We start from the raw sequence: 26,286 nt of genomic DNA, 5'->3' as shown, positions 1-26,286 counted from the left end.
ATTAAATTTAATTTAATACTAGTTGTGATTTTTTTCCCTTGGTAATATAAAAGTTATCTTTTATTAGAGGATAATACTGACATTTCAAAGACAGGTATCCAAGAAATGTTTTTATTTTTGTAGAGAATCTACTCAATTATATTTCTGTTTTTGGAAATATCAAGACTTATTCATATATGCAATTCATGTACGTGACCAATTATTGTAATGAAGAATATAATTCAATTTGAATCTAAAAGACATGTAATGTGCATTAGCAGTCTTTTTCTGCAAAATCCAAGTAAATGAATAAAAATTCGGGTGTAAGGCAGGGGAAATGATTGGCTGGATGACTAGTGAATAATGTTTTTCTCTGAATTATAAGCACTCCCTTCATCCTTTTAGTTAGAATATAGAATTTTGGGATGCTTCAGAATCATCCCGATAATGTTAGTGCTTATGGATCCTTAATTTAACTATAAATAGAGAACATTCACTTAAATCTGTACAGATTTTTGAGGTTGTTTTTGAATGCCTTCTGTAGACATGTTATCAACTTTCACCCATTCTTCTAGAAGAGATTGTTCAATTGAGAGGGTTAGTTAGCAGTTAGAAAGATTTCTAACTAAAAAAAAAAAAAAAAAAAAAAAAAGAAAAAGAAAGATTTCTAACTGCTAAAATAAAAGTTCACTTTTTTCCCCAATCACCTCTAATGCCCAGTTTAAATTTTCTCTAAGTACTGGAATTTATCAAACAGCCTCCATTTAATCAGTTTTACAGGAGCACCCATTAAGCCAACATCTGAAATAAAGTTAAGTATTGCTTTCTGAAGTGATACTATATTTACATTCCAACTTGCCCACTCTGATGTACCTCAAATGTGATTAATACAGCTAAAGTAGAATTCTTTAATTCCCCTTGAAAAGCTGCAATTAAATCAATGGAACATTTGAATACCTATTTCAGTTTAGAATTATTTCTTAAAAGTATATGTTAAATTTGAAAACCTTTGGCTCATATGCTCAAGACTTTGTATAAGTTCTATAACTCATTCATCTCACAACAACCACCCTCCTACCAACTCCCAAGTTACTAAATCTAGATGAGCTTAGATAGATTTCCAAGTTAGACTAATAGGTTGTTTACAGTGAGAAACTTAAAACAATATTATTCCAATCTTTGTTTGCATGGCCATATATAAGTATGCGGCACAGGAAGTGGCTAATAATGCTCAATATACAAATACTGTTAACAGCCTAATCCATAAGCCAATGAAATTGCAAGTTCATTTATGCCTAGTAATGCCTGGTAAAGGTAGCAGGAATTAGACTTCCGGAAGGACTGGAAATTGAGACTTTAAATAAGGAAAATGGACAAACTTATGTTTGGAAGTAACAGAGAAATATTTCCTCAAATTAAATAGTCTTTTTTGGCATGCTAGATAACACATATGTGTATGCATATAAGTATGTACGCATAGATATATGTATTTACTTATACATATATTCAAGTACACACTTATATATGGGATATATACCTATGAATATACAGGACACACATAACAGACTTTGTTCCTCTAAAGACATGAAAAAACAAATTTCATTTTACCTGTTTTCCACAAAAAGGCTTTCCTGGGAGCAAACTGACTGAAAAATAAAAAAAGGCATTGTATCAGACGTTCTGGATGTGCTGAGCAATCCCAAATCCTTGCCTGATTTTAAAACTACTTTTCCCCTCTGAGAGGAGAAGAAATAAGAAAAATATGCACAATGTTTTGAATAAGTGGAAATAAAAAAGGGAAAAAATCGGTTAGAGTTAGAAGTGTAAACCATTCTCTTTCTCTTTCAGCACACGAGTACTTTTCCATGAGGGCATCTCCAGGTTACAGATAGATTTAGCCCATTCAGCATCAAGGTCAGAAGGAGAGAGAGGTGAATGACACTGTCGGAGAATCGGAGAACCATGTGACCACTGGATCCTGAGCTAGTGGTTTCTTCTGGGGCTGTGAAGATGCAGCCCCCAACAAGAGTCAAAGGACTGGTGCAAATCAAGGCAGAGTGCGTGCACTTAGCACAATCCACCTGAGGATGGGAGAGCCGTAGAACCACAACGCTGCAGTTATTACCTGGCAATGACAGACTTGTGAGATAACAGATTGACTGTAAGACTCTCAAAATTGAAGAGATGCCATCAATCAATGTGGAGAGTGGGAAGGGTGCGCAGAAGACAAGTGAGAACAAAATGAAGCTAATTAGAAAAAAAAAGTCAAGCCCATCTAAGTCAATAAAATGACTTTCTTCATAGCTTCCATTCCCCTAGCTATCACTTCTCTACTATCCTGTGTTTAATACACACATAGGGAAGAGAGAATCCCATTACCATTGCAAGCTGGGAAAAGGCAAATCAAATTAAATTTTACCTAGCAGAAAAAGAGAAGTCTAAACAAACTATGGTGCAATGGCCCTGTAACATAGTGGCTGTGTTTGGGAATTAACAAAAAAGTTCTCAAAGTACTGAGTTTCTAAACATAAATATATGTGCCATACTATATGTGTAGATTTTCTAAATGATGAATAAATGACCTGCTAAGCAGATAAATTGAGACCTAACAGGTCCATTTGAAGAGAAAATAAAACTAAAGTAAAAAAAGAATCTTTCAATATTGAATTCTTAAATTAAAAGATCAGCTAATGTAACCACTACTCAGAGAGGCAAGCAGGATATTGGTTTCTCTGTACATTTTGTTGTAGAAATCATTTCCTTCCACTAAACCAAAGGACTAGCTTTGGGCATAACGTGTTTTCCTCAGTGCTCTGAACGTTTCAGTGAGGGCATCTCTAGAACTATTTCTGTCTTAACCTTTGCATTTAACATGCATCCTGAGTATCAAGTGCACAAAAATCTTATTTAACAAAAAGAAAAAAGTCAATTAAGAGAAAAGCGTTTCAGAAAATCTTTTTTAATTTGACATTTGTGTTTATAAATAAATATAATTTATGTACCACTGATATTATTCCTGTGAAGATCTCTTCATAGTAAGCAAAAAATCCCACCACCTTCATTTCCTTTAGTTTGGTTTTACTCCTGGTTTGATTCAAATCATGGAATTAATTGTCTCAGGTATACATTAAGAGCTCAATACTTTGCTACTATTCAGCTCTTGTAGTCAGAAAGAGGTCAATTATGTTTATAATGTTCGGCTTGGTAGTGAAGTTACTGAAACTCTACTAAGTCTTTGAAAGAGTTGATCAAAGACACACTGACCTCTTCAGACTCATTAATCCACTGGTATTTGGGGGAAAGTTAAGCTGCCATAACTCTTTGAATGAAAAAATAAGGCACCTGCAAGTTCAAGATAACTTTCCCAAAAACATATCTCGAGAGTATTTTCCAATTTTTGTGCAAAGGTCCTAAAAATTTATCACATGATCCATCCAACACATTTTCATAAACAAGACAGATATGGTTATGGGCTGTGACTCAGTAGCTGATGAAAATAAACTTTTTAAAAATGTTATATTAATAACTTTCAAATTTTAATAGCAGAGAAAGATAAAATTGTCACAGTAATTAAGTGCAGCATTCAAAGCTGTCACTTATATGCATTCTCAGATATAAAGGGCTCTTTTTTTTCTTTCTTTTAAGGAGGAAATGATTTTGCCTAATGAGTTACAGAATTGTCTCCCACACCCCCAATCCAGGTGGCACTACATGCCCTTCTCATCGGTTGTCAAAGAAGAGGGATCCCGGTGCATGCTGGGGATACTGTGGAAGAGCTCCTCCCAGAATCCCTACTTATACATAAATATCCTTCAGAAACCATCCTCCAGGCAAAACATGTCTTTCTCAATTATATTGCTTTTTCAACGTAACCTTGCCAAAGCCTGCATCATTGCACTGAATTAATCATAAAATAAGCTGAAATTCTTGGTAAAGGAAACAAGAGTTGTATTTCAAATATTTCTGACTACAAAAATACACTCATTTTTTATTTGAGAACTAAATTGTTGTGTGACTTGACTTACAACAACTTCATTCTCAAATCATAAATGTGTCTTATCTCAGGCTACCCAAATTCTCAAACTATATTGAAGTTATTTCTCTAGAAAATTCCCAAATAATCTGCATATGTTGATTGTGGACTTAAATTAAAAAAACACACATGCACATACACACACACAAACACATACACCTTAGACACCAAGATACATTTGTAAAATATTCAAGAACACTACTAATTTTAAAATAAATTTCGATTTTGCTGAAGTGTAAATACCAGGAAGTATTTCTCTATAACTATTGTGACTTCAAGTAGAAAAATAAACCTGCAACATAAATATGTTGCTATTTGAACCTGTTTGAATGATTCCACTACTTAAATAATAAGTGGCAAGGGAGGCTGCTTTTATTACCTCAGTTTTTAAATTATGAAGACACTAAATTAAAGGTCAGCTAAGAAAGAGATTAGACACCTATAACTTAGTTTCCTTATGCTGGATTCTTTGCATTTATAATTGACTTACTCTACTTGAGTTATTATCTTGTGTACCTCAACAATCTGGGAAGTAGCAATGGTCATTAGGGAATTTGGAATTGCATAGATGAAGGCTCTCCAAAGTGTTCTTCTGTCTTTACTTGAGTGGTAAAGAAGATTTGTTATTATATGTATTGAAGGAAGTTCATACTGCTATGTTATGTCCCTGCATTTACATTAATAAAAGATCCAGTGATAAACTGTTAACACATGGTGGCCCCCAGTGATCCCTGCCTGTTGGTATTCACAACATTTTGTAGTACCTCCCACATCGTACCAAGTTTGGTCTGTGCCTCCAACCAAATACAGCAGAAGAGAAGATATGTCAACTCCAGGATTAGGTTATAAGAGCCTGTAGCTTTGGGCTCTCTTTCTTTCTCTCTTAGATCACTTGCTTTGGGGAAGCTAGTTGCCATGTCATAAAGACACTCAATAGCCTATGGAGAGGCCCACACAGTGAGAATTGAGATCTCTGTATAGCCAGTGAGGACCTGAGGCCTGCCAATAACCATGTAAATGAGTTTGGAAGCAGACAACCATTCCATCAAGCCTTCAGATGACTGCAGCCCCAGCTGACAGCTTGACTCTAACCTCATAAAAGACAGCGACCCAGAACTGGCCAGCTAAGCCACCCTCAGATTCCTGACCCACAGAAACTGAGGTAAAAGCATTTTGTTTGTTTGTTTTAAGCTGTCAAACATTGGGACAATTTGTTATGCAGCAGTTAATAGCTTTAACACGGGGAACACCAGCCTTATGACTGCATTGTTTCTACAGAGCTACAGGGCTAAGGAGAAAGGTGCTGGGCAACTTTTTTCCTTCTAAGATAGTGGCTCTTAGCCTTTTAAGGGTGATGACAATTTGTAAAACTACAATAAACAATAAAGATCATTTCCTTAGAAAAATGTACCTACAGTCATAGATGTAATATTTTGCAGATGATGTTGAGGACTTTAATCTTTGAAGCCTTTCTATGAGTATACTCCGGCTAAAGGATGCCAATTAAAAAACCCTGGCCCCAGGAGATCAAGTGGAAAAGGAGTGCCAGAAACAGGCAGGTGCCCTACTTGGATTATTAACCCCAGCAGTGCTGGTGCTGGCTTCCAGGAAGCCTTTCACAGGAGCTCACACCTCTACTCTACTCCTGGAGGGGGAAGAAGCCACAGCATTTCAGAGGTTGCCGATGATACCACAGATTGGAAAGGCTATGTCAGCATCTTGGCTTTTGAGCTTTCCCACACTTTAGCAGCCTGCTTTTACTCTCTTTTCTTTTCTCTTCTTTCTTTTCTTTTCTTTTCTTTTCTTTTCTTTTCTTTTCTTTTCTTTTCTTTTCTTTTCTTCTTTTTTTAAAGTAGGCACCATATGCAGAGTGGAACCCAATTACGGACTCAGACTCATGACCCTAAGGTCAAGACCTGAGCTGAGATCAAGAGTCAACACTCAACCAGCTATTCCCCCAGGGGCCCCTCAGCCTGCTTTAACTTTTCAAAAAAATGTTAATTCAGCAGTTAGCTATAGAGGCTTGAAACCTCAGCACTTGCCTCTAATCTTTAACCTGGGACCCAGGTTCCTTGTGTTAATCTCCTTCATAGGGCTGTAGGGAAATGCAATGTGGACAGGGAGTCATACTGACCCCTCCTGCCTGTGACGACCTCCCTATGGATGTGGGGATGTCCACATGAAGGGCAGCAGCACAGGAATCATCCTCCTCACAGGTGGGCATCAGGGATACTTCTGCCACCTAGCCCTTGAGTGTTCAGCAGTGTGGCACTACTTTGAAAAAGAAAAAAACAACATACTATTTGTATATTATCTGGGTGATTAATATTTGCTTTTCAACACAACTCATTCATAAATTTTATGACTTGCTAGAATGAAAGTCAGAGGGAAATTTTGTGTCTTCATGTGTGTGCACATGTATGTGCATGCATGTGTGTAAGACAAGGGGAAGGGAGGATGGGTAGAGAGAAAGAAAGAAAAAGCATAAAAAGTAAACTAGCCTTCAGAAAACTCTCCCTTCATGAAGCTCATCAGATGGCACATGCCACCTCCCAGTCCAAGTCCACTGCAGGCATCCCTACACTATCATGACTACTATAACGGAGCCTCTCCTTACTTCATCCCTTTATCGAGGAAACACAATGAAAGGCCTACCATGTGTCAAGCTATGCTTTGCACCATCAATAACTCTGATCATAAGAAAAGTCTAAATAGCCCACACATATGCAAAATCTTCTAGAATTGCACATGGACACTATCCTTCTACAGCTACCTCTTTCATACTCTGCTAACTCCAGAGCTCTGAGCCACATTATTCAATCATGAAAGTTCTATTTTATTGTATCCAAGAAAGACAGCAAGAATCTAGAAGAGATAACAGAAACCTGTATAAACATGAAAGAATGCACTGCTGGTGGAATTTAAATTTCCTCTGGAGCTTTATACTGAAGGATCCAGCATGAGCTGGAGGACCAGAGAAACTGGCTTGGGCCTGAACCTCCAAGGTCAGAAGGCCTCCTCCATGCTAAGACAGACCTAGGTGGAGCCTAGGTCTCCAGTCTGGCTTGGTAATGGCCTACAGAGCAAATCACAACAGGAAGTAGGATGGCCCCCCTAACCCAGCAAAGCCATGGAAGATCTACACGAAGGAGCTCCCATCTCTACTTTTGCAAAGGGAAGAGCCCATGACATCTTAGGAGGCTAACACGTGATTTCACAGAATGGAAAAGCTTGCCCTTTTCACTTTCTTGCATTTAAATCCAACTGTTTTTAAAATCACTTTTTCTTTTTCTTTTTCTTTTTTTTTAAGATTTTATTTATTTATTCATGAGAGACACAGAGAGAGAGAGGCAGAGACACATGCAGAGGGAGAAGCAGGCCCATGGGACTCGATCCCTGGTCTCCAGGATCAGGCCCTGGGCTGAAGGCGGCGCTAAACCGCTGAGCCACCTGGGCTGCCCTTAAATCACTTTTTCATTTTTATTTAATTGCATTTGATTTTGGCCACAGTGGGTAAAAGGATAGAAAAATCCCCACCACATTTTCTTTGCTGGGATTTGAACAAAAGAAATCATTTTATGATTATTCCCTTGATAAACTGTTCACAGACCTAATTTGATGTGAAACTGAGGAGGATGATGAGTATTATCATTTCACTTTGATATAATAAAATGCCTGCGCTTCTAAGAATACAGAAAATTCTGTGTTTATGTATGTGATTAATAGAATCTCGTTCTTTTTTATAGGTCTTTCCTCTGCACAATATTAAAGCCAGAAAAGACAACAGTTGGCTGTCTGCAGGCTAACATAGATGTGAAGGCATTTTTTTTTTCCAATCTGGCAACCTCGCTGTGGACTTAGGGTCCATCTTACTGACCAAAATCACACCTCTGTTCCCTCTTAGGTCATATCCTGGGAACACACACAACCCTTGGCTACTTTTCCATCACTTCCCTGAACCAGGTCCTCTTCCAGAAACACCTCAGGTATGCTGCAGTTCGATTTGTCCCTGGCTCCAGCTTCCTGAGTCCTGCCAGCTCGCTGTCTGGGGAAGGACCACACTAAAGAGGCAATTAAAACAACTACTCACATCATGTGCAAATATTCTCTCCCTCACTCTCTGATATTCCTCTTCTCTCTCTTCAATTGATTTACTTCGTCTGTCATCTCTAAATGGATGCATTCTGTTTTGCTGAACAGAAAAAAGAAATCAGTACGGTTATCCAAGTTGAGCTGTTGGAAATCTGCAGTTAAGCAACTGTCAGCTGAGAATAATAAATGTTCACTTAAATAAATGGAGCATGAAGAGTCTCATTCCCTCTGGTCCCTAAGGCGGCTGTGCTGGTGTGTGTGTTGTGTGTGCATGACACACAGTGGCAGGTGTCTGCTGCTCCTGTTTGCTTCCCTACTGGATGCAGGTAGGACAGCTGTTTCCAGAATGAAGGCACCTGGATGTGCCTCAGGTGTTCAGCCAGTTCAGCTATGACGTGGGTCACAGTGATGGACTCTGTCTCCTTTGCTAACCTGTGTGCTTTGGGGTCCTCAGATGAAGGCATATCGTTGAGGAAGTAGCTGGCTAGTTCAAGGCGGTCCAGGGAAGAAATGGCTCTAAAAGCTTGGGTACTCGAGACACAGAACAAGGGAACAGAGAAATAAATGGGCAGAAAGGAAACTGGACATAATGTCTCCATGTCCCAATTTGTGTTTCTTCTTTACTCAGTGACTGACTGACCTTGTACTCTGTGTTTGGTGTAGAAAGCAGAAACTAAATTTGAAAAGCCTGTTTATTGTTCAGGGTCAGTATCAAGGTATCAAGGAACCTTAAAGTAACAATCCAAAGAACCCAGCATGAGGACTGCCTTGCATCTGCACCACTGCCTGCATCCCCCCACCCTCCGCATCGTCTTCTTGCCATTCCTCACAAGCTGCCCTGTGTTAACCAGGTTCATCCAACCATTCAACAAACGCCCACTAAGTACACGACACAGGCACATGGCTCAGAGTCAACAGGAGCTACCTGTAGCTGGATGGTGGTGGGGTGGGGGGGGTAGGGAGAAATGAGATACCAATGATGAAAGGTTTAAAAAAAAAAAAAAGTGCGTCAGAGACGCATGTACTGGCTCCCAGTGACTCACTGAGAGTAATTAAAATAACTTGAGTGAGATGCATATGGTCTTACCTTTAAGAATTCTAAAGCAGAGTCTATTTTCAAAAGATCTATTTGGATTGTCAGAGACACAAAGTGTCATTGTAAAGGCATTATGTAACTCTCTACTGTTCTAATTATTGTTTGACCTTTGTTTCCCTTCGCCATTCACTCAGCTTTCCTCCTCATCACCCTGGGTCCCACACTACCCCCAGCCCCAACCTGGAGAAGAGGTTTAGCAAAGTCTCTCTGCCCTTGCCAAGGGACCATGAATAAGGCTCCCTAGCACAATGGAATGTTCCGTCACAAGCAGAATACACAGAAGGAGAAAGTTCTGCTACGGTTCATGCAAAACAAGCACACAGTTTACATGGACAGTAGAACATGGGAGGGGGAGGGGAGACGAAAACATGAACTCGATTCTTTTCTGTGAAGACTTATTTTAGGATAGTTGCAAAATCCACCTGTCCTCACCATAACAAGGTTTGTTGTTTACAGCTACACCGGTTGGTCATCGGTCCGTACTGAGAATCCAGCTCAATTTGTGCTGTAGGGGTGGAAGGGCTGCCATAGTTACACAGACATCTGGAAATGCGATGACAAAGCTTTTCCCGACAGCTCCGGCCGCTGGCATCCCAACCCGCCCAACACATGCAGCGGGAACTGCGCCAAGCACCACCCATGCAGCCCAACACAGAGCCATTGCTGAAGCAACCAGGACAGGTTTTCTTGGCTACCCACTGAATGCCAAAGGGGGAGGCCAGGGGGCAAAGAGGTTGGAAAGAGGACAGTTGTCTCAGAGGCAGGGGGAGTTGGGGGAGGGAGAAGGGGACCACAGAACGACAAGAACATAAGTCAGCCCACCTTCAAAAACAACAATGTCAGCCACTCTCAAACTTGAGAACCAACCTGATTGTCTTCTTTATCAATACTAGAGTTATCTCGCTTCAAGATAAACCGCTTCTGGGATTCTTCACCTTTTTCATCTTTTAAATGTTCACAAAACCTTTGCTCTGGTCTGCCAGCAAAGTAAAACATATCAATAAAAAAGTTTTCCCCCCATTTAAAGTTATTTTATTAGTGCTGTTCTTCCCCCATAGAGGCATTCAACTTAAAGAAAAAAAGAAAAAAAAGAAAGAAAGAAAAAGAAGTTACACGTGGTTTCGATGCTAGAATTGCTGGCATTATACAGGTAGGTTAATAATATGTCACTTTACAGGTCTTGTTAGAATACCTTTTGTTGTTTTGAATCCATTGTCTTGTTTGCTGAATGCTTGCTTCTCACCATGGCTGAAGTTAAAAAAACACTTTAAAGGCCTGAACACATATAGCATATAGATGTTTTCTTTCATTGCTTCGACCTCCATCGCTCCTGAATTCAATCAAGTTCCCAGCCACAATGTCAAACAGATACACATGTTTAGAACTTGGGCAGACCATATTAATTCACCAGTGTCTGCAGACTACGACAACTCCTGTCATATCCTCCCTTTCGAGAGCCATCAGAATCCATGGTGAGAGAGGATCACCTATAAATTCTTTCCATCTTTGTCAAAGACAAATGCTCTGGCATCTGGCTCCAGTAGACTCTGACATCCTTGACCATGTCTTGTAAATCAGTTCAGTAATTGGGCAAACTGGACATATTTAGTTTAAATAACTTAATGGCTGATTAGCATGGGTAAAACGCTCCAAGCTGTTACACACTATTGATTAGTCAATTGATTTTTTTTTAGGTTCTCTTAATCATTCTGTATTATTACTGGAAAGGGCTCCACATTAGTGTTAATTTCCCACACTCGTCACTGCATGGCACAGAACTCAATGAATGGCTTGGGCATGGGTTCACCCCCAGCGGAAGTGCTAGAATGTGTGTCCCAGGTTTAGAAGAAGTTGTGATTGATGATTCTCATTAAAGCATCTCTGTCATGTCTGATGTATTACTTCTGAAGTCCAGTGGGTTTTCTATCCCTACTGGGTTCATTATGCATTCTGTTATTGGAAAGCCACTTCATAGTGTCTGTTGTTTAATATGGGTGACCAGTAATTAAGGGAATCTCATAGTTTCCTTCTAACTCCAAAACAAGCAAATGGCATGTTGAAAACAAAGGAGTTGTTTAGTGTATATAGTTGAATTCTTGATGAGATGCAACCTTTTCTTAGATACACGTACACAAATTACACGATATTGGTGGAAATTGGAATAATACCAGCTATAGCTTCCAGAACTCTGTATAATTTTTGAAAAATGGTATTGTCATCTTACTCAATCCTTACAATAAAACTCTGATGTAGCAGAAACAAATGTTTTATGCTCCTTTTACAGGTAAAGAAACCATCCCTCATGATCCTTCTGACTCGCAAGTTTCTAGATTCTCCTGGCAAGCCACAGGTATCAAACAGCCCATTCACATCCCTGCAGTGATGTGATTCAGCATCTCTGCTTACACAGCACACAGTGGGCTGGAGGCCCTCCAACCTTGCACTGAAGGACAAAACCCCTGCATGGTATCACCCGAAAGATCGATGGAAATGCTTTCCACAAAAATTAAAATGTAAAAGATGACACAACAATCTGGAGGTGCAAATATGACATTTTAAAGTCAGAACAACTGAGGGAAAAAAGTAAACTTGCACTTTACCGTGAAAAGGCCATTCACAGCGGAGAAGTGAAACATGCTTCACGTGCAGCATGGTCACAGAACACTTTCTACTCCCCTGGAAGGTCTTCTAATGTTCCTTGAGTACTGGGAGACCACTGTAAATGATGACAATCTCCAGGAAGTTTTTTAAAGCTTCCTGATATTTTCAGCCAATACTTAGCTGTTACCTTGTTTTTGAGGCGGCAAGTAAAATTGGGATGTCAGCTTAAATACAAATGCTGATGGCATCAATGCTAAGTAAGTCTCTCCTAAATGCACTTAAACTCCATAGTCTGGCGAATTCTAGTAGATAAAAATGCTTTGCTTGCTGCTAAGTTTACAGATCTATTTCTTGTATTTGTTGCTAATCGTCTGTAACTGTTCCTTTAGATAGAAAATCATCTCGAAATGTGAACTTTTTGACTCATGAGCATAAGATGAATGTGCTTTAGACTAAACTCTTCTTTAAGAAGAAAACCACTTTGAGATTTCAGCATACTAACCAGGGCAAGAATGTGAGGTTCATGTTGGTAGAAACCTTGTTTTTTAAATACTAAATTCTTAGTGCCTAGAACAGTGCCCAGAATATGGGAAGCATTTGGTTGAATAAATAAATTAATCATTGTATGAATGGATGAAAATTTAATAGAGATGCATATGAATCACTTTATTTCAGGGACAGATCCAAAGAGTCACTGAATAAGATATGCAGTCATAAATTTTTAAATTATAAAACAGAACTAGAGAGTTTGGTTAGTAGGATCATAAATTCAAATTTAGAACACAAGGAAAATCTTTAAAAATCAAATTTATGTTTTGGTTCAAACTGATACAAAAGAATCATGTTACTTTATAAAAGTTTTTATAATTTGAGGGTATTTTGGGAAAAGAGGTGGAAATAAGAATCTGTGGGTTTTTTCCTTTTTTAGTTTTAGAACTTCTCAGTTTAAAGTATCATAACTACAAGAGGTGTTCAAACATTATTTTTGAAATTTCATTTGCATTTCTTCATAGTGCTGGTTTATTTGTGTTTCATAGCAGGACATATTTAGGAAAATACATATAGCATATTAGAAAAGAATAAGGAGTTTGTTCTAATCAATACTGTGAACATGATTTGGAGCAAAAGCATTTCTTGTTCTGATACATACTATGCAAAGTGCATTCTCCACAATAGCTTTTCAAAAAATACCTTGTTTAAATTTTTTTTTAGATTTTAGAAGCTAATAGTCCAAATTATTAATTTGTTCATGACATTCCAAAAATATTTTGAAAATAACCATTTGAAGTTTGTTAAAAGGAAAAAAAAACTTATGAAGATTGTTCCAGGTTAATTTTTATCAAGAATTAACTATTATTCTAGAGCTAAAGGGCAATTTGCAGTTTAAACTCAAGCAAACTAAAGTATACAACTGAGTATTGCATGTGATTGAACTACAAATTACTGGTAATGCACCATTATATTAGAGTTTTTAAAAAATCCTTTTTACCACAAATTTAACATCATAGCAATATTATTTCTTAGCCATAAAATGAATGGAACTGAAGTAATATATTATGGACCTTTATTTAAAATGGGAATGAATAACTCTCAGTGTATCAATATGAGGATGTAACTCTAAGACAAACTTCTCCACGCTGCAAAATGTCATGGTATTTATTAAAATAATGATAACTAGAGTTGACTACATACATATCTCATAGTCATGTGTAACACATGCCTAATAGTTTTTTTTTTTGATGGACTTTAGTCCATGGTGTATTATTTCTAGCTTTCTCTATATCATCATCAAAAAGCAGAGGAAAAGGACCTAATATTTCTTCTTGATGAAAGGTAGTTTCTTTTTCTTAAGGCACAGTTTGTAGTAGGTATTTACTGTGAAACTCATTGTTCATGTGTGGTGAACAGTACTCGCGTTTCTAGTAGTGTCTTCGTATCTCCAATCAAACCTCTGAAAAATCAGAATGAAGTCTTCACTGTTCCTTATTAGACACAGCTCATGAACAGAGAGGCAATGTGGCTGAGTGAGAGACCCTGAGCAAGACATTCAAACTCTGTCTTCTAATCAGTCTGTTTCAATTTTAGGGTTTCTTCCCTTTGAGGCTTAAAATAAATGAACACTCATTATTATTTTTAAAATCTTTTTCATCTGGAAATATTTTCACTACCAAGTTCTTGAGACCAAATTTATTACTTTTCTTCCAAATAGTTAAACCTAATTCCCTGTCTCCCTCATATACACACAGATGAAGAATTCAATTCTACTGAATATGGACAGGCTCAAACGGGAGCCTTTGAATTTCATACCGAATAACTGAAAGACAGTCATCAATATGCATAAGTATCTTAACAAAGAAAGGTTTCTGTGCACAACAGGATAAAATATTTTGATGGTGTAAGACATCTATCAAAAATATTTTAGTAGATGAACATATTAGAGGAGTCTAGAACTGCTCCTTTAGTACTTTTATAAGTCTTCAATTAAAATATTTACAGCTGATGTCTTTTGTTTAAGAAATAAAGTCCTACATTCTTCAAGTATTTTGCAGCTTCCACTACCATTTTGTCATTTTATACCTTTTTGTTCTCTTTTAAATGAGACTACATCTTACAAAACCCATATATACAGTGCTAAGTATTTAGTTTCCTTTATTAGCATCTTTCAAACTCCCATTCTCAATTTTATCTTTGACAAATTTATTTTATTCTTCTCTGTCTCAATTGTACTGTACATATAAACAGAGACATGCAAGCTAACATGGGACCTGACCTGAGCCCTCCTTTAACATAAGGCTGTCTATCAGCAATGATAAAATTAAGCAGAATACTCCAAGACAACAATGGTACATAAGGCATCTCCTCTTATTGGCGCCAGCACCCTGAAAAGCAGGCTGGGTGCATTAAGAGACTTGAGAGTATCAGTCGGCCCTGACAAAGTGATTCCATTTCTAAGAACGAAGCCAAAGAAAACGATAACACATGCATACACAGTTTCATTTTTCAAGACAGCAAAGCAGTGGAAATCCCCAGGGGCCTGATTAAGTAGTAGCTGAAAATATCTCCATATGTAAAATGCGGCTATATAAAATGATATCTAAGGCTAAATGACTAACAGTAAAATGATGTCTGAAAGAATATACTATAATCACATTTATGCTGCAAGTATAATATCTATTAAGAATAATGATAGTAGTTGTCTCTGGATGTGAGGTAATGGGCAACTTTTACTTCTAACCTTTTATATATTTGTGATTATTATAATAAATAGCATTTTATAACAACAAATAATAAATGCTATTGGTTTAAAAAGATAGGAGACCAATTCAACAACCTACAAGTGGTTGGTATATAATCACTGGGTTGTGGACAAATAAAATATTCTTATCCTTTGAATATTTTCTTTCATGTCCTATACTATTCTATTACCTAAAATGAATATTTAGTTGTTTCATTTTTGTCAAAAACACTTTTACTGCTATGTCCTTGTTGATCAATATGTAGAGACATGCACTTACTAATGACACTCTAATGATAATAACCGATAGCGTTCAATCTCAAGACTTTTTTTTCCTCTTTAAAGAGAGAATCCAAATAGTAATGATACAGAAAAAAGATAAGATACAGAAAAAAATAAGAGGGATGAGAAAAAAAGGGAGAAATTATGAAATTTGAAAAAGAGAAAGGAATCTTATGCATTAAGACCTAGACGGTTATATACATATAACCTTCTAAATATACAGATACATATCTGTATATTTATGAATTTGGCTGTTTCTGAACAATACCGAGCATGGTATCACCAACAATACCAAAGTGGCACACACATCAGATGGGTATGCTTAACCTAACAAAACAAGCATGTTTCTGGAAGTTTATCTATAAATTGAGAATTTCCACAAATGAGAAAATTTTTTTCAAGGGCCAGATTGTCACTGAACTTTTCTGTCTTTAAGTTCTCCTCCATCCTTACATTTCACTATTACGTGAACAGTAAAAGGTAGTGGCATTAATATATGCAATGGCCAAAGCTCCATTCCCTTCAACGGAGCTTGAAACACAATGCCTTTGAATAATCCAATATTTTTATATAAAATGGATGTGAACTACCATACCTGACTTAACATAGCAGTACTTTTAATAATTAAACTAAGTTTTAAACAACTCACATGTAAATGCTGATAAGTGGGCCTAACAAAAGTTTATCTTTGCAAAACATGCATTGTTGGGCCTTTTCAGCTCTGCATCTTACTAAATGTGTTCTTTTTGCAATTTACTTGATTTCCTTAAGACAGAGGTGTTGTTTTGTTATAAAAATGGGAGGTAATAATTCTTATCTTAAAGTATTTGAGAGGATCAATGAGATATAAGATAATGCAAGTGTCAAGCCCAATGCCAGGCACTAGTACAGCACTCCTTAAATGTTATAAACCATCACTACCATTGTCCGTATCTTTCAGAGTAGTCAAAATCTAAAGGTACCATATCCCCAATGAATATTGAACCAGCATTTACATTAGTGTTAATTTTAATTAGGATAAATCCAATCTGTACTATGATATTCAAATAATGGTTTGAGTCATGAATTCCAAATGAAGCAGTAACAATTGTCTAAAAGTAATGTTTTCTTTGGAAACTGCTGAATGTGATTATTGTTTCTTGGCATGAAAAGCTTTTTGCTTACACATTACAATGCTGTGTATAAAAACATTCCATTTAAGCTTATATGCAAATATAGTATTTTACTTGCTGAGAAGGTACAGAGTGATCAGTGTGCTTTAACTGATAGAGAACGACTAAATATTTTTTGTATGTGTGAAGAAATGCTGTTTTTTCGTTTTCCTGGTTTAAAGGGCAGGTGAGTGGGAAGCAAGGGCTGTGCTCCTCTGGGAATAGTGTGGAATCTAGGAAGGCTAGGAGGGTGAAAGGAGGACAGCTGTGGGGTAAAATGTATCAGAAGCGCATCCACTTCTCGAGGTAGATACTAATTTATTGTTTGAAGATTGGTACTGATAATCTAGCATTTAAATATGAGATTCATTGGAAACCAAACACCTTCGACCAGTAAACCACAACTTCTCTTTCTACTGTATGGCCAATTCTATCTTTCCCAAAGTCATGATAATATGTTAATGACCTCTTGACTATCAGAAATCTTAACATCAACAGGACACAAGAACTACATCAAGAAGACCAGCTATTCATTATATATAGCCAGACTCAGATCTGTGAGTATGCCTAAAAACTTTCCCCAGGACACAAGTGCTGATGGGACTGTCAACCCTAAAGGTAGATCCAGAAGCAAGAAAGGGAGAGCTCTGGAACTGGGTATAATTCTGTGGCCTACAGCAAGCAAAGCTGCAGGTGGAAGATAAAACTCTTGCACATTTGGGATAATATTGTTTGTATATATATATGTACAGTGAACACCTCTCCAACTTTCCCAAACTGTATGACACAGATCATATATTTATGCACACACACAAGCATGCAGGCATGCAAACACACACAAGCCTGATCAAAATTATCTTGGTTCCTTAAATAAACTACAAACAGAAGATGGGCATATTATATAGCCTATATTTCTTTTGTTCAAAGCATGACGCTGAACATCAGAGAAACACTTTTCACTTGGCACAGTCTAGGAACATGGAATTGGGTTTTGTTTTACTTCTACATATGCGAGGACAGTTTTCTATCAAGTGTGTTCTGTGGTTCTGGAGTTTTGTTGGCACCACAGTTTTAACATCCATTTTAGTATTACTGTTGTTTCACTGAGTTTTCTGTTCAACTTTAAACATAATGAAATGTGGGGCACCTGGGTGGCTCAGTGGTTAAGCATCCGCTTCTGGCTCAGGTCATGATCCTGGGTTCCTGGGATCGAGTCCCGCAATGGGCTCCCTGCTGGAGGAGAGCCTGCTTCTCCCTCTGCCTGTGTCTCTGCCTCTCTCTCTGTATCTCTTATGAATAAATAAATAAAAACTTTAAAAAATAATGAAATGCAAATTAGGATTTTATAAGGAAACCAAGGGATAGCGTTTGGTTTTCTTCTTATGTTTTCATCATTTCAGAGTATTGCTTCTATTCACATTAGTTCTTGTTTCCCTGAACTTAGGAGAAGGGTCATGGCTGAGGCAGGAACAGCAGATTTCAGTCTTAGATCTTCTATGGATTGAGTAAGTAAGATCAAAACACAAATCTCAGTTTTTGCTCCTGTAAAATGGTCTAGCTTCATCTGCCTCGAATGTTGTGAACTAAATAAATATTTATTTATTTATTTAACATCATCACTCTGTGGAAAAGCTCTCTTAACAAAAAAGTTATATTAAAGATTCTGTTGTAGAAGGAGCATGCATATTTCATTTCCAAAATCAAGGGGTAAATCATTCATGCAACATTCCAAGCCTCATAAATAATTTTAAGTGGGGAAAGGAACGCAATAAACTTATTTTCTCTCCTCACGATATGAGACTTACCTATCTACAGGATTCATTCTCTGAGGTATTTGAGAATAATAATGTGAGAAAATATAATAGTTGAGAGAAATGATATGATGTTAACAAATTGGTCTTACTTTGAGCTTCGGTATTGATTAAAGGACTAGGTTATCAGTTCAGTAAATAAAGCTTCATCGCTTTCCTGAGATCAGTGTGATTCTTAGGTTTCTGATCTTTGGCTTCAAGTCAGATGCTTTTCAGGGCTAGTCCCATAAAAAGTGCAGAGTAAATTTATCAAAATTTAAAATAACAAGATGCCAACCAACCACTCACAGATTTACAAGAGCCACTTGATTAAATTGAGGTCTGATCTTCCGAGGATTTTTAAGCAGCAGTATCCGGATGCTACTTGGTTACTGACAGTGCCATTCACATGCCCGACCAAAAAAAAAAAAAAAAAAAAAAAAAAAAAAAAAAAACACATGTAGGGGAGGGAAAACTTGGGGTTTTACTTAGTTTGTTTTGGTATAAGCCCTGGATCACCTGCAGGGAATGAAATGCTAAGGATCAAAAATCAAGGATTCCCATCTGAAATAGCCTCTTCAGGAAAGTGAGCAGAACAGACATCTGTTGCTGTTCTGACATCTCCTCTCTGTGTCTGCTGCTGGGCAGGTGGAAGGTTCCACAGTCCTCCCTCTTTAGTCAGATATATTCTGCACTTCAGGGATTCTTAACAAAGTCAACTGGGCTCAGCTGCTTCACCAAAGAGAAGCTTTATTTGTAACTTGAACAAGTTCATGGCTCTTGTGATTTACCAAATAGCTAGCCCAGGTAATTATCGTTTCTGAAAAAAATGAACAAGCAAACTATGGTCATCACTGCAGGTGATGGGACAGGTCCACGTGTCTCCGGAATTCAGGCCTTGTGCTCACTTAAGATGTAGGCCTATCTCTGCCTTTGGGTCACTACTCATATTTCATGGTTTCTGGAGCAGGGACCTCTCTCCTCCAGTGGAGGCGCCATTTCCTTCTTTGCTCTGCACTCTGGAAGTAGGGGATTTGAGGCAATGACAGTGGGCGGGTGCCAAGTCAAAAGAAAAAAATTCAAGAGATGACAACCTTTTAACATGACAATTATCTGGGACTAGTTAAACAGTTACTCTGACATATGCAAAAACATTCAGATACTCATGGGACTCTCTTTGCCTATGACTGATCTTGGCCCTTTGGAAAACACTAATGCAAGGAGATAGTTTCAAGCCTCCAAATGATAGAATCTGAGCTTATGTCCTTTCTCTAAGATGGAGGAAGGCAGACAGAGGTGAGGAAAATCATCTAATAAGAGAACAATGGGATGCTTTGGGCTAAACACTTAAAAGAATAAGCAAATGACAAAGTATAGATCAGAAAGGCAAACAAAGCAAAGGGTAAAGTTTCTCATATAAAAATAGACTCATATATTTATAGCACTTAAATATTTTTCAATAAAATCTTTGTTCATATTTTTAACCTCAATACTAAAAACAAACAAAAACAACAGTATAGAGAGTAAGTACGTTTTAAATATCATGTGTAGTACTAAAATAACAGAGGCCCTAACATTCCTACCTGAATTCCCAAGGGGCTCATTTGATGCTACCACTGACAGTTAACAAAGAATCCCAACAGGAAAAAAAAAAAAATTAAGTGCTAGAAAGTGAAACTTATTTCTGGCAACATATGGGGGGAAAGAGGGATAAACGAAAGGGACAGAATATGATAGGGTGAGTCTCAGCTCAAAACCACCATTCTTCATTTCAACAAAAGGCAGTAAATTCTAATGAGAGGCTCCCTCAGCTATTCAGACCCAATCTGTGGACCAATCAGTGTGCTGGGAGGCTTCAGGTTACATATACTCACCTACTCTTAACCTGGCTAGCTCAGAGAACCACCAAGGCCACTGTGCTATGAGGGTCGAGGGTCGGGTGACTTCCTTGTCAATTCTCTAAAGTACCCAGGTTTGCTCAAAGGAAGGCACTTTCCTGGAATGTCTCCCACATGAGCATGGCTCTCATTTCCTACTCTCTCTGGACTACTGCATCTGTCAGCCTCATCCCATGCTCTTGTGGCTCTGGCATGAAACCCTGGATTTGGACAATTGGGTTGATTGTTACGGTAATTTTGTAATAATACAATAGGCAGGTTTACCTCCTACACTGACATTATTGATAAGTGTAGCTTTTTCATTTTTAAGGAGGGAAATGATTGGAGTAAAGCAAGGTTGAAATTGAATTGATATCATCCCCCTACCAAATATCATACCTTGTAATAGTGATAAACACAGAGGATGTAGCAAGAACTATCAAATTGTGGGAAGTATATGTTATTTACTGATACTACTGGGTTCATCTTCCAAAATATCTCCCCTTCCCCGCAGGCCCATTCATTATTTCTTATCAGACAGCAAAAGACTTAAAGAGGCAGAATTCCCAACCAATCTGGGGAATCTTGTTGAGGATTTTGCTCAAGATGTTCTGGGTGTTTTTGCTCTAAGACAGATTATTTAAGAAAATTGTTCTTGATATTTAACAAACTAACTTGGATCCCAGCCATGCTAATCATTGCCTCTCTGTGAGTCCAGATTTGAACTTGAGTGCGTGCCTCATTTTCTGCTTCTGTAAAATAAGACTCTAATTACTTAGGTTGTAAATATGTTTTCAGGATGAAATGAAATAATATATATGCAATAAGATTATCCAGTGCAATGAATAATTAGTAGGTAATGCTCTTATATCACATGTAACTGAAAAGTCAGTCCTTGGACAAATTTTTTTTCCATCATAAAGGACAGATATGTTTTACCTCAGGATCTTAGAAATACTAGATGTGAGTAAACTACATATACACACGTATGTAATCCTCACAGTACATTGTCATGAGTAAATGTTTTGAACTTCATATGAAACTATTCTATCTCTGAGAAAACTTAATATTCTCAAGTTACATTGTATAATCACTTGAACTATTTATAACCTAGGAAACAAGGATTCCAGGAAATAAACGCCAGCCATTTTGTTGCTGATAGGTATCGATGTCAGAGGATCAGTGTCATTGAGGAAGAAAAGTTAAAAATTATATTAAAACATGCTTTCTCTCTGTCAGTCCTTTAGTTCGCTTTTGTGTTCTCCATCTGCATTTTTCTGCATTTCTCCCAAGCTATGGTGCCATTTAAAAAATGCACTTTCATGTATTTGCACTAAAGTAGCATCAGACCGCCCCCCACCCTGAAAGGGTATTCCCCAAACACAAAACCCATGAGGAGTCATCTGAGGAATTTCCACCTCTGCTTCCCTCCTTCATATAAATGGAAAAAACATCTCCATCCAATAAGGCATCTATTATAATCCATCTGTTACTGTGGTCCCCACAACCAACACGTGCCAATTGCCCTGAGAGTGCGACTCTCGAAAGTTTCAGAGAACCAAAGCAAATAAAGACACCCAAGACTTAAAATGTTCTGAAAGGAATATTCCAGTTTAAACTTCAAATCCAAAAGAACATGGTAACAAACTTTTAAAATACTTTTAAACATACATCTTTCTACAGAACAACATTTCTCCTCTGCTAAAGCTGCCAACAGTGATTCATATTCTGGGGATGTGACTTATTACTATCTGAAAAATGACATTTAACTCATCCACTTCTCTTGTCCTGAAAGATATCAGCACTCCCTCCCCCTCACCCCCAAACAACAGCCACTCAAATAGAGGATCCTCAGTAAGATGGCCAGAAGAGAACAGCACGACTTGACAGCTCTGGATTGAACATTAGTAAGCTCGACCCTTCAGGAAATACCTTAACAGTCCATGATGTACAGTCATTTGTCTTTCTGTTTAGGCAAGGCCTGACTCAAGCGGGACTAGAAGGTGTGTACAAGAACAGGCACGAGGAAGAGCCAGTCCAGGCCTTGCATCACAGCAACTATACCTGAAGTGTTCTAGGCATGTACTCTCTTAGCTCCCCCTGAAGGCATAGACATGAGGCGTCTATTTCAAATTGGCCATTAGAAAACACACACACACACACAAACAGCCTAGTGTTCTCCCAGAAGTGAAGAAGTCCAATAACATGATAATATGATACCCATTAGCCAGAAAATAAAAGTTTTAAGGGATAAATTATATCCTCCAGTCATAGTTGGAAACTTGCAAGAATAACACAGGTTCAGACAAGAGCTACTCAACAGAACTTTCTGAAACAATGGCAATATGCTATATATGTTCTGTCTCATAGGAGCACTTGAAATGTGGCTAGCCTGACCAAGGAACTGAATTTTGAAGCTTAAATTTTATTTAAATTTAATTGATTTAAAACAAAACATACATAGCTATATGTAGTTAGGGGCTACCGTACTGGCATAGCAAGTTTAGAACCATCACTCAAAGCTCACGGAAAGTCTTCACATGGGGCTTAATTTTCTCAAAAACCACTCTACCCAGAAACAGGTCTCAAACACGTGTGCTAATATTGTAACCATGGGATTGCAAAAGTGACATGAATTAAAAATAAATGCACTATCTCTACTAGCTGAACCTGTATCAAACAATATACTTGATCATTGAGCTTTTCCATGTCTGTTATGGCCTAAATAGAAAAAGAAGAGAAAAACAAATGGAAAAAAAAGATTGTCCACTGCTGGCCTATTTCACAATCAGTGTGTCCCTGCACTTATGGTATGTGAAAGTCATAAGTGAAACCAGGATAGAGAATGAAAATCCACAACAGCAACAATGAGGGATGCTTGATGGAGAGGGGACATATAAAGGATGAAAGGACAGTGACTTTCATTCTTATGACAATTGAAAATGGGAGGTACATGTGCTAACAATCAGATAAAGTGGAACACTGATAAATTTAAAAATGTATTTTGCCAGCACAGTAGAACGCAACCATAGGACCCAATAATTCTGAAGCTTCGAGGACCCTTAAATATCATCCACTTTAAACTCTCCTGCAGATAAATAAGTAGTTGGAAGCCAAGAGAAGCGAAGTGCTTGGTGTCCCTGAGATAATAGCCCAGCTCCGTCCCAGATCTCTGTTTGTGTTCTCTCCACTGTGACCTTCACTCTTGTTCTGCGGAACACAGACTGAACCTTGAGTAGAGAAAGAGCCTCATCTCTAGCCCTACTTGTCCAGCCTCTGGGGAGCAGAAAATGGAGTGTCTAAAACACTCTGCTCTGCTTGACACAAAAGCTCCCTTCACTAACACAGCATTCCTAAAAACCATGCAATTTACACAATTTACTAAGCACACTGTGAAAAAAGAAATTACAAGGCACAAGTGTTTTAAGCGAATGCTTTGCATAGGGACCATTTTTCAAGTTAACACGTATCTGCTATAAAAGGGGCTTGCACTGTGCTCAAAACACACATGCTTTTAAGAGATCCAAGTGCAAATTTCCAAAGCAAATGACTACTCATCCTACACTTTTGGGGACTCAATGGGACCGTGAAGAGATATTAAGATAGAAGCAAATGATTATTTTAAGGAGGAAAAGCAAATAAACATCTTCCTTTTAGAGCTAGAACTGAGCTATTCAGCTCAAAATTCTCCTTTTACAGGTGAAAAAAAAAAAAAACGAGATGGCAGATTTGAACTGACTTATTTCAAGTCACACAGCTATTAAGTAAAAGAATGGTGACTTTAGGCACAGGATTTCTGTCTCTGGGGGGCAAAGCTCTTTGTTAATCTAGAAACCACAGTAAGACAGATGTCTATGGACCAGAAAAAGAAAGAAAAGGACAATTATCCTGTATATGTCCTTGCTGTTTTAAAATGCCTGTTTTTTTACTTGAGTTATACTTTGACATAAAATGTTCTACGCTTTTCTCTGTAATCACATGGAGTATTGATGAAAGAAAGAAAATTATGTTTCAGGAGCTGTGTAAAAGATCCAAGAATAAACCCACTTTACTGTCTAAATTTTATAAACTTTCCTGGTCCTCAGATAATCTTTTACAGATAAATGCCACATACCGCTGATAAGTGCAAGAGATAAATAACACTGCACATTTTAAATGCCATGTATTTTGAATTTTATAACATGCTCTTATAAATGAATCCATAAGAGAAAAAGAAAATGCTAAATAAATACAGCAATGGGCTTACATTCTTGTGTTGCTGGTCTTGTTGATGATAACAGATTTCCCTGTTTGATCCACATTGTGATCCAACCCAAAGTAAGCTGCCACTCGATGAACAAGCATCCTCTGATAGGATGACATCTGAGGGAACTTTTTATAATGATTACTGAAAAGGAATATAAGAAACAGTGGAATCAGCACTTGCGTTTTGGGCCTGTAGGGCATTCTATAGGTACACATGTAAAACCATTCCTATTTCATCCAAACCACTAAGCTTAGTTCATCTCTGGCATCACTTCATGTCCTCATTTCCAGACAATTTTCCACTTACTATGGATTTATCGATTAAGCTACAATAAGCATCTTTGTTTCATAGTTGCACATTTCTCTTAGCAAAGAGAACTTAATGTCTGTTGGAAAGTATTCTATTTTAGTTCATGATACCTTATCAACAGAGCCAGGCACGGGACAAATGATATGACATAGTATGTGACTGCAGATGCCTATCTGGAGATGTGTCATTACACGGTTTACACTGAAAGCAGCACAATTATGACCAGGCATAACTGACTGCAGCCAGCTGGAGCCCATTAAAAAACTATAATAAAAATGAAAAGGGTTGCTTCTTGTCACAGCTACTCTATGCTAATCAGCAGCCCCCTGTTTATAGTCATTTTGTCAGGAATTTAACAAGCAGGCACACACATGGTCCAAGCAACAATTCCCATCAATATATAGCTTCTAATCCTAATAGCATCTCCATTTAACAAATTGGCAAACATATTAAATAATGTTTTATCTATCCCTAAATCTTTCCAGAATGAATAATTAAATCCAAATACCAAACTAAGACACATCATATAAATTAATCAGCACTGCAATAAAACATACTTGTTGTCACCAATGAAATCAATAATTTCCTGCTCCATTTTCAAGAGTATCATCCTGTCCCTGCAAAAACAAATGTCAAAATGAAAAGGTTTGATGTACTTGCCATTCTCAAAGACCTAAAAAGTTCATTTGCATGTCTGAAAAAGATTGGTTGAACCCATGTGACTATAAATCTTTAATCTAGCTCTTCTCTGGAATATGCAGTCCATATACATGTGATTTTATCCTACTTAAGATTATTTCTCATCTTGTTTGTTAAGCATTTTGTAATATTGAAACTTCTGTAGTTTTAATGTTAATTAAGACATGTAAGGGATTAAGCCCATAAGACACATCAGATACGTTGTATATTTTAAATTAATAGGAAACTAGAGCAAAGCAAAGCCCAATAAGTCAGTAGGGCATAATTGGTTTCTTTAACATTGATTCTAATTCTCTTTTTTTCCTTAATCAGTATCTCTTTGTGACCAGAAAAGCAAAACTTGTGAACTATAATTTATTCTTTGAGTAACTACCCACGAATTAAGACTATCTGTAAACAATAAACATGCAAACTATTAGCAGAAAATAGAAAATATAAGAGACAGTTTAAGACATTAGAAAAGGTGCCTGCATTTTACAACTTTGTACTTGGAAGTGTTGGACAAATGACTTTGCAGTATTCTACTGGACTCTTCTAAAAATAAGAGGTTCATTTAATAATTTACCTGGAATTATTCTTTAATGTGTTAATCAGAAACTCATGTAAGTCTATGCCAGTAGAATCCGTGTATTCTTGGCTGCAATCTGAAACAAATAGCAGGATGGATTTGTCAGGAATGCTGATAAGGAAGAGGGGTGGAAAGGTTTCCCTCTTGCTGGGTATATTTTAGATAAAGCTATTGGCGTGAAGGTACAGGTTTCAAAACTAGCAAATCAGCAGTATAACACTAGAATGAAAACCAGATTTGAGATGGAGGAACCCAGTAGATCCTGAGTGTGGAAAGATCCAGCCGTCACAGGAGGGGCTGTGGGCACAGTAGGGTAGGAGGTGGGTGG

General features: G+C 37.6%; 1 protein-coding gene across 25 annotated transcripts in view; it reads right to left on the bottom strand.

The window, feature by feature from the left end:
• The window catches only part of ARPP21 (cAMP regulated phosphoprotein 21), a 155,673-nt gene that overhangs the window by 77,849 nt on the left and 51,538 nt on the right, over positions 1-26,286 (bottom strand). For 18 of the 25 annotated variants that reach the window (XR_005376835.1, XM_038570345.1, XM_038570349.1 and 15 more), the window contains exons 7-12: positions 25,956-26,034; positions 25,249-25,308; positions 24,383-24,523; positions 10,068-10,176; positions 8,103-8,204; positions 1,588-1,625 (exon numbers count right to left, since the gene is read on the bottom strand). Coding sequence is in view for 23 of the 25 variants with exons in the window: in XM_038570345.1 (XP_038426273.1) it covers positions 1,588-1,625; positions 8,103-8,204; positions 10,068-10,176; positions 24,383-24,523; positions 25,249-25,308; positions 25,956-26,034 (529 nt within the window). In the remaining 2 variants the exon portion in view is untranslated. The remainder of the gene's footprint in view (positions 1-1,587; positions 1,626-8,102; positions 8,205-10,067; positions 10,177-24,382; positions 24,524-25,248; positions 25,309-25,955; positions 26,035-26,286) is intronic. The other 7 variants (XR_005376836.1, XM_038570356.1, XM_038570357.1 and 4 more) reach the window with 1 other exon arrangement.

The sequence above is a fragment of the Canis lupus genome, chromosome 23 (genome assembly GCF_011100685.1).
Source record: "Canis lupus familiaris isolate Mischka breed German Shepherd chromosome 23, alternate assembly UU_Cfam_GSD_1.0, whole genome shotgun sequence".
Classification (NCBI taxonomy): Eukaryota; Metazoa; Chordata; class Mammalia; order Carnivora; family Canidae; genus Canis; species Canis lupus.
This window is presented reverse-complemented; position numbering and strand designations above follow the sequence as displayed.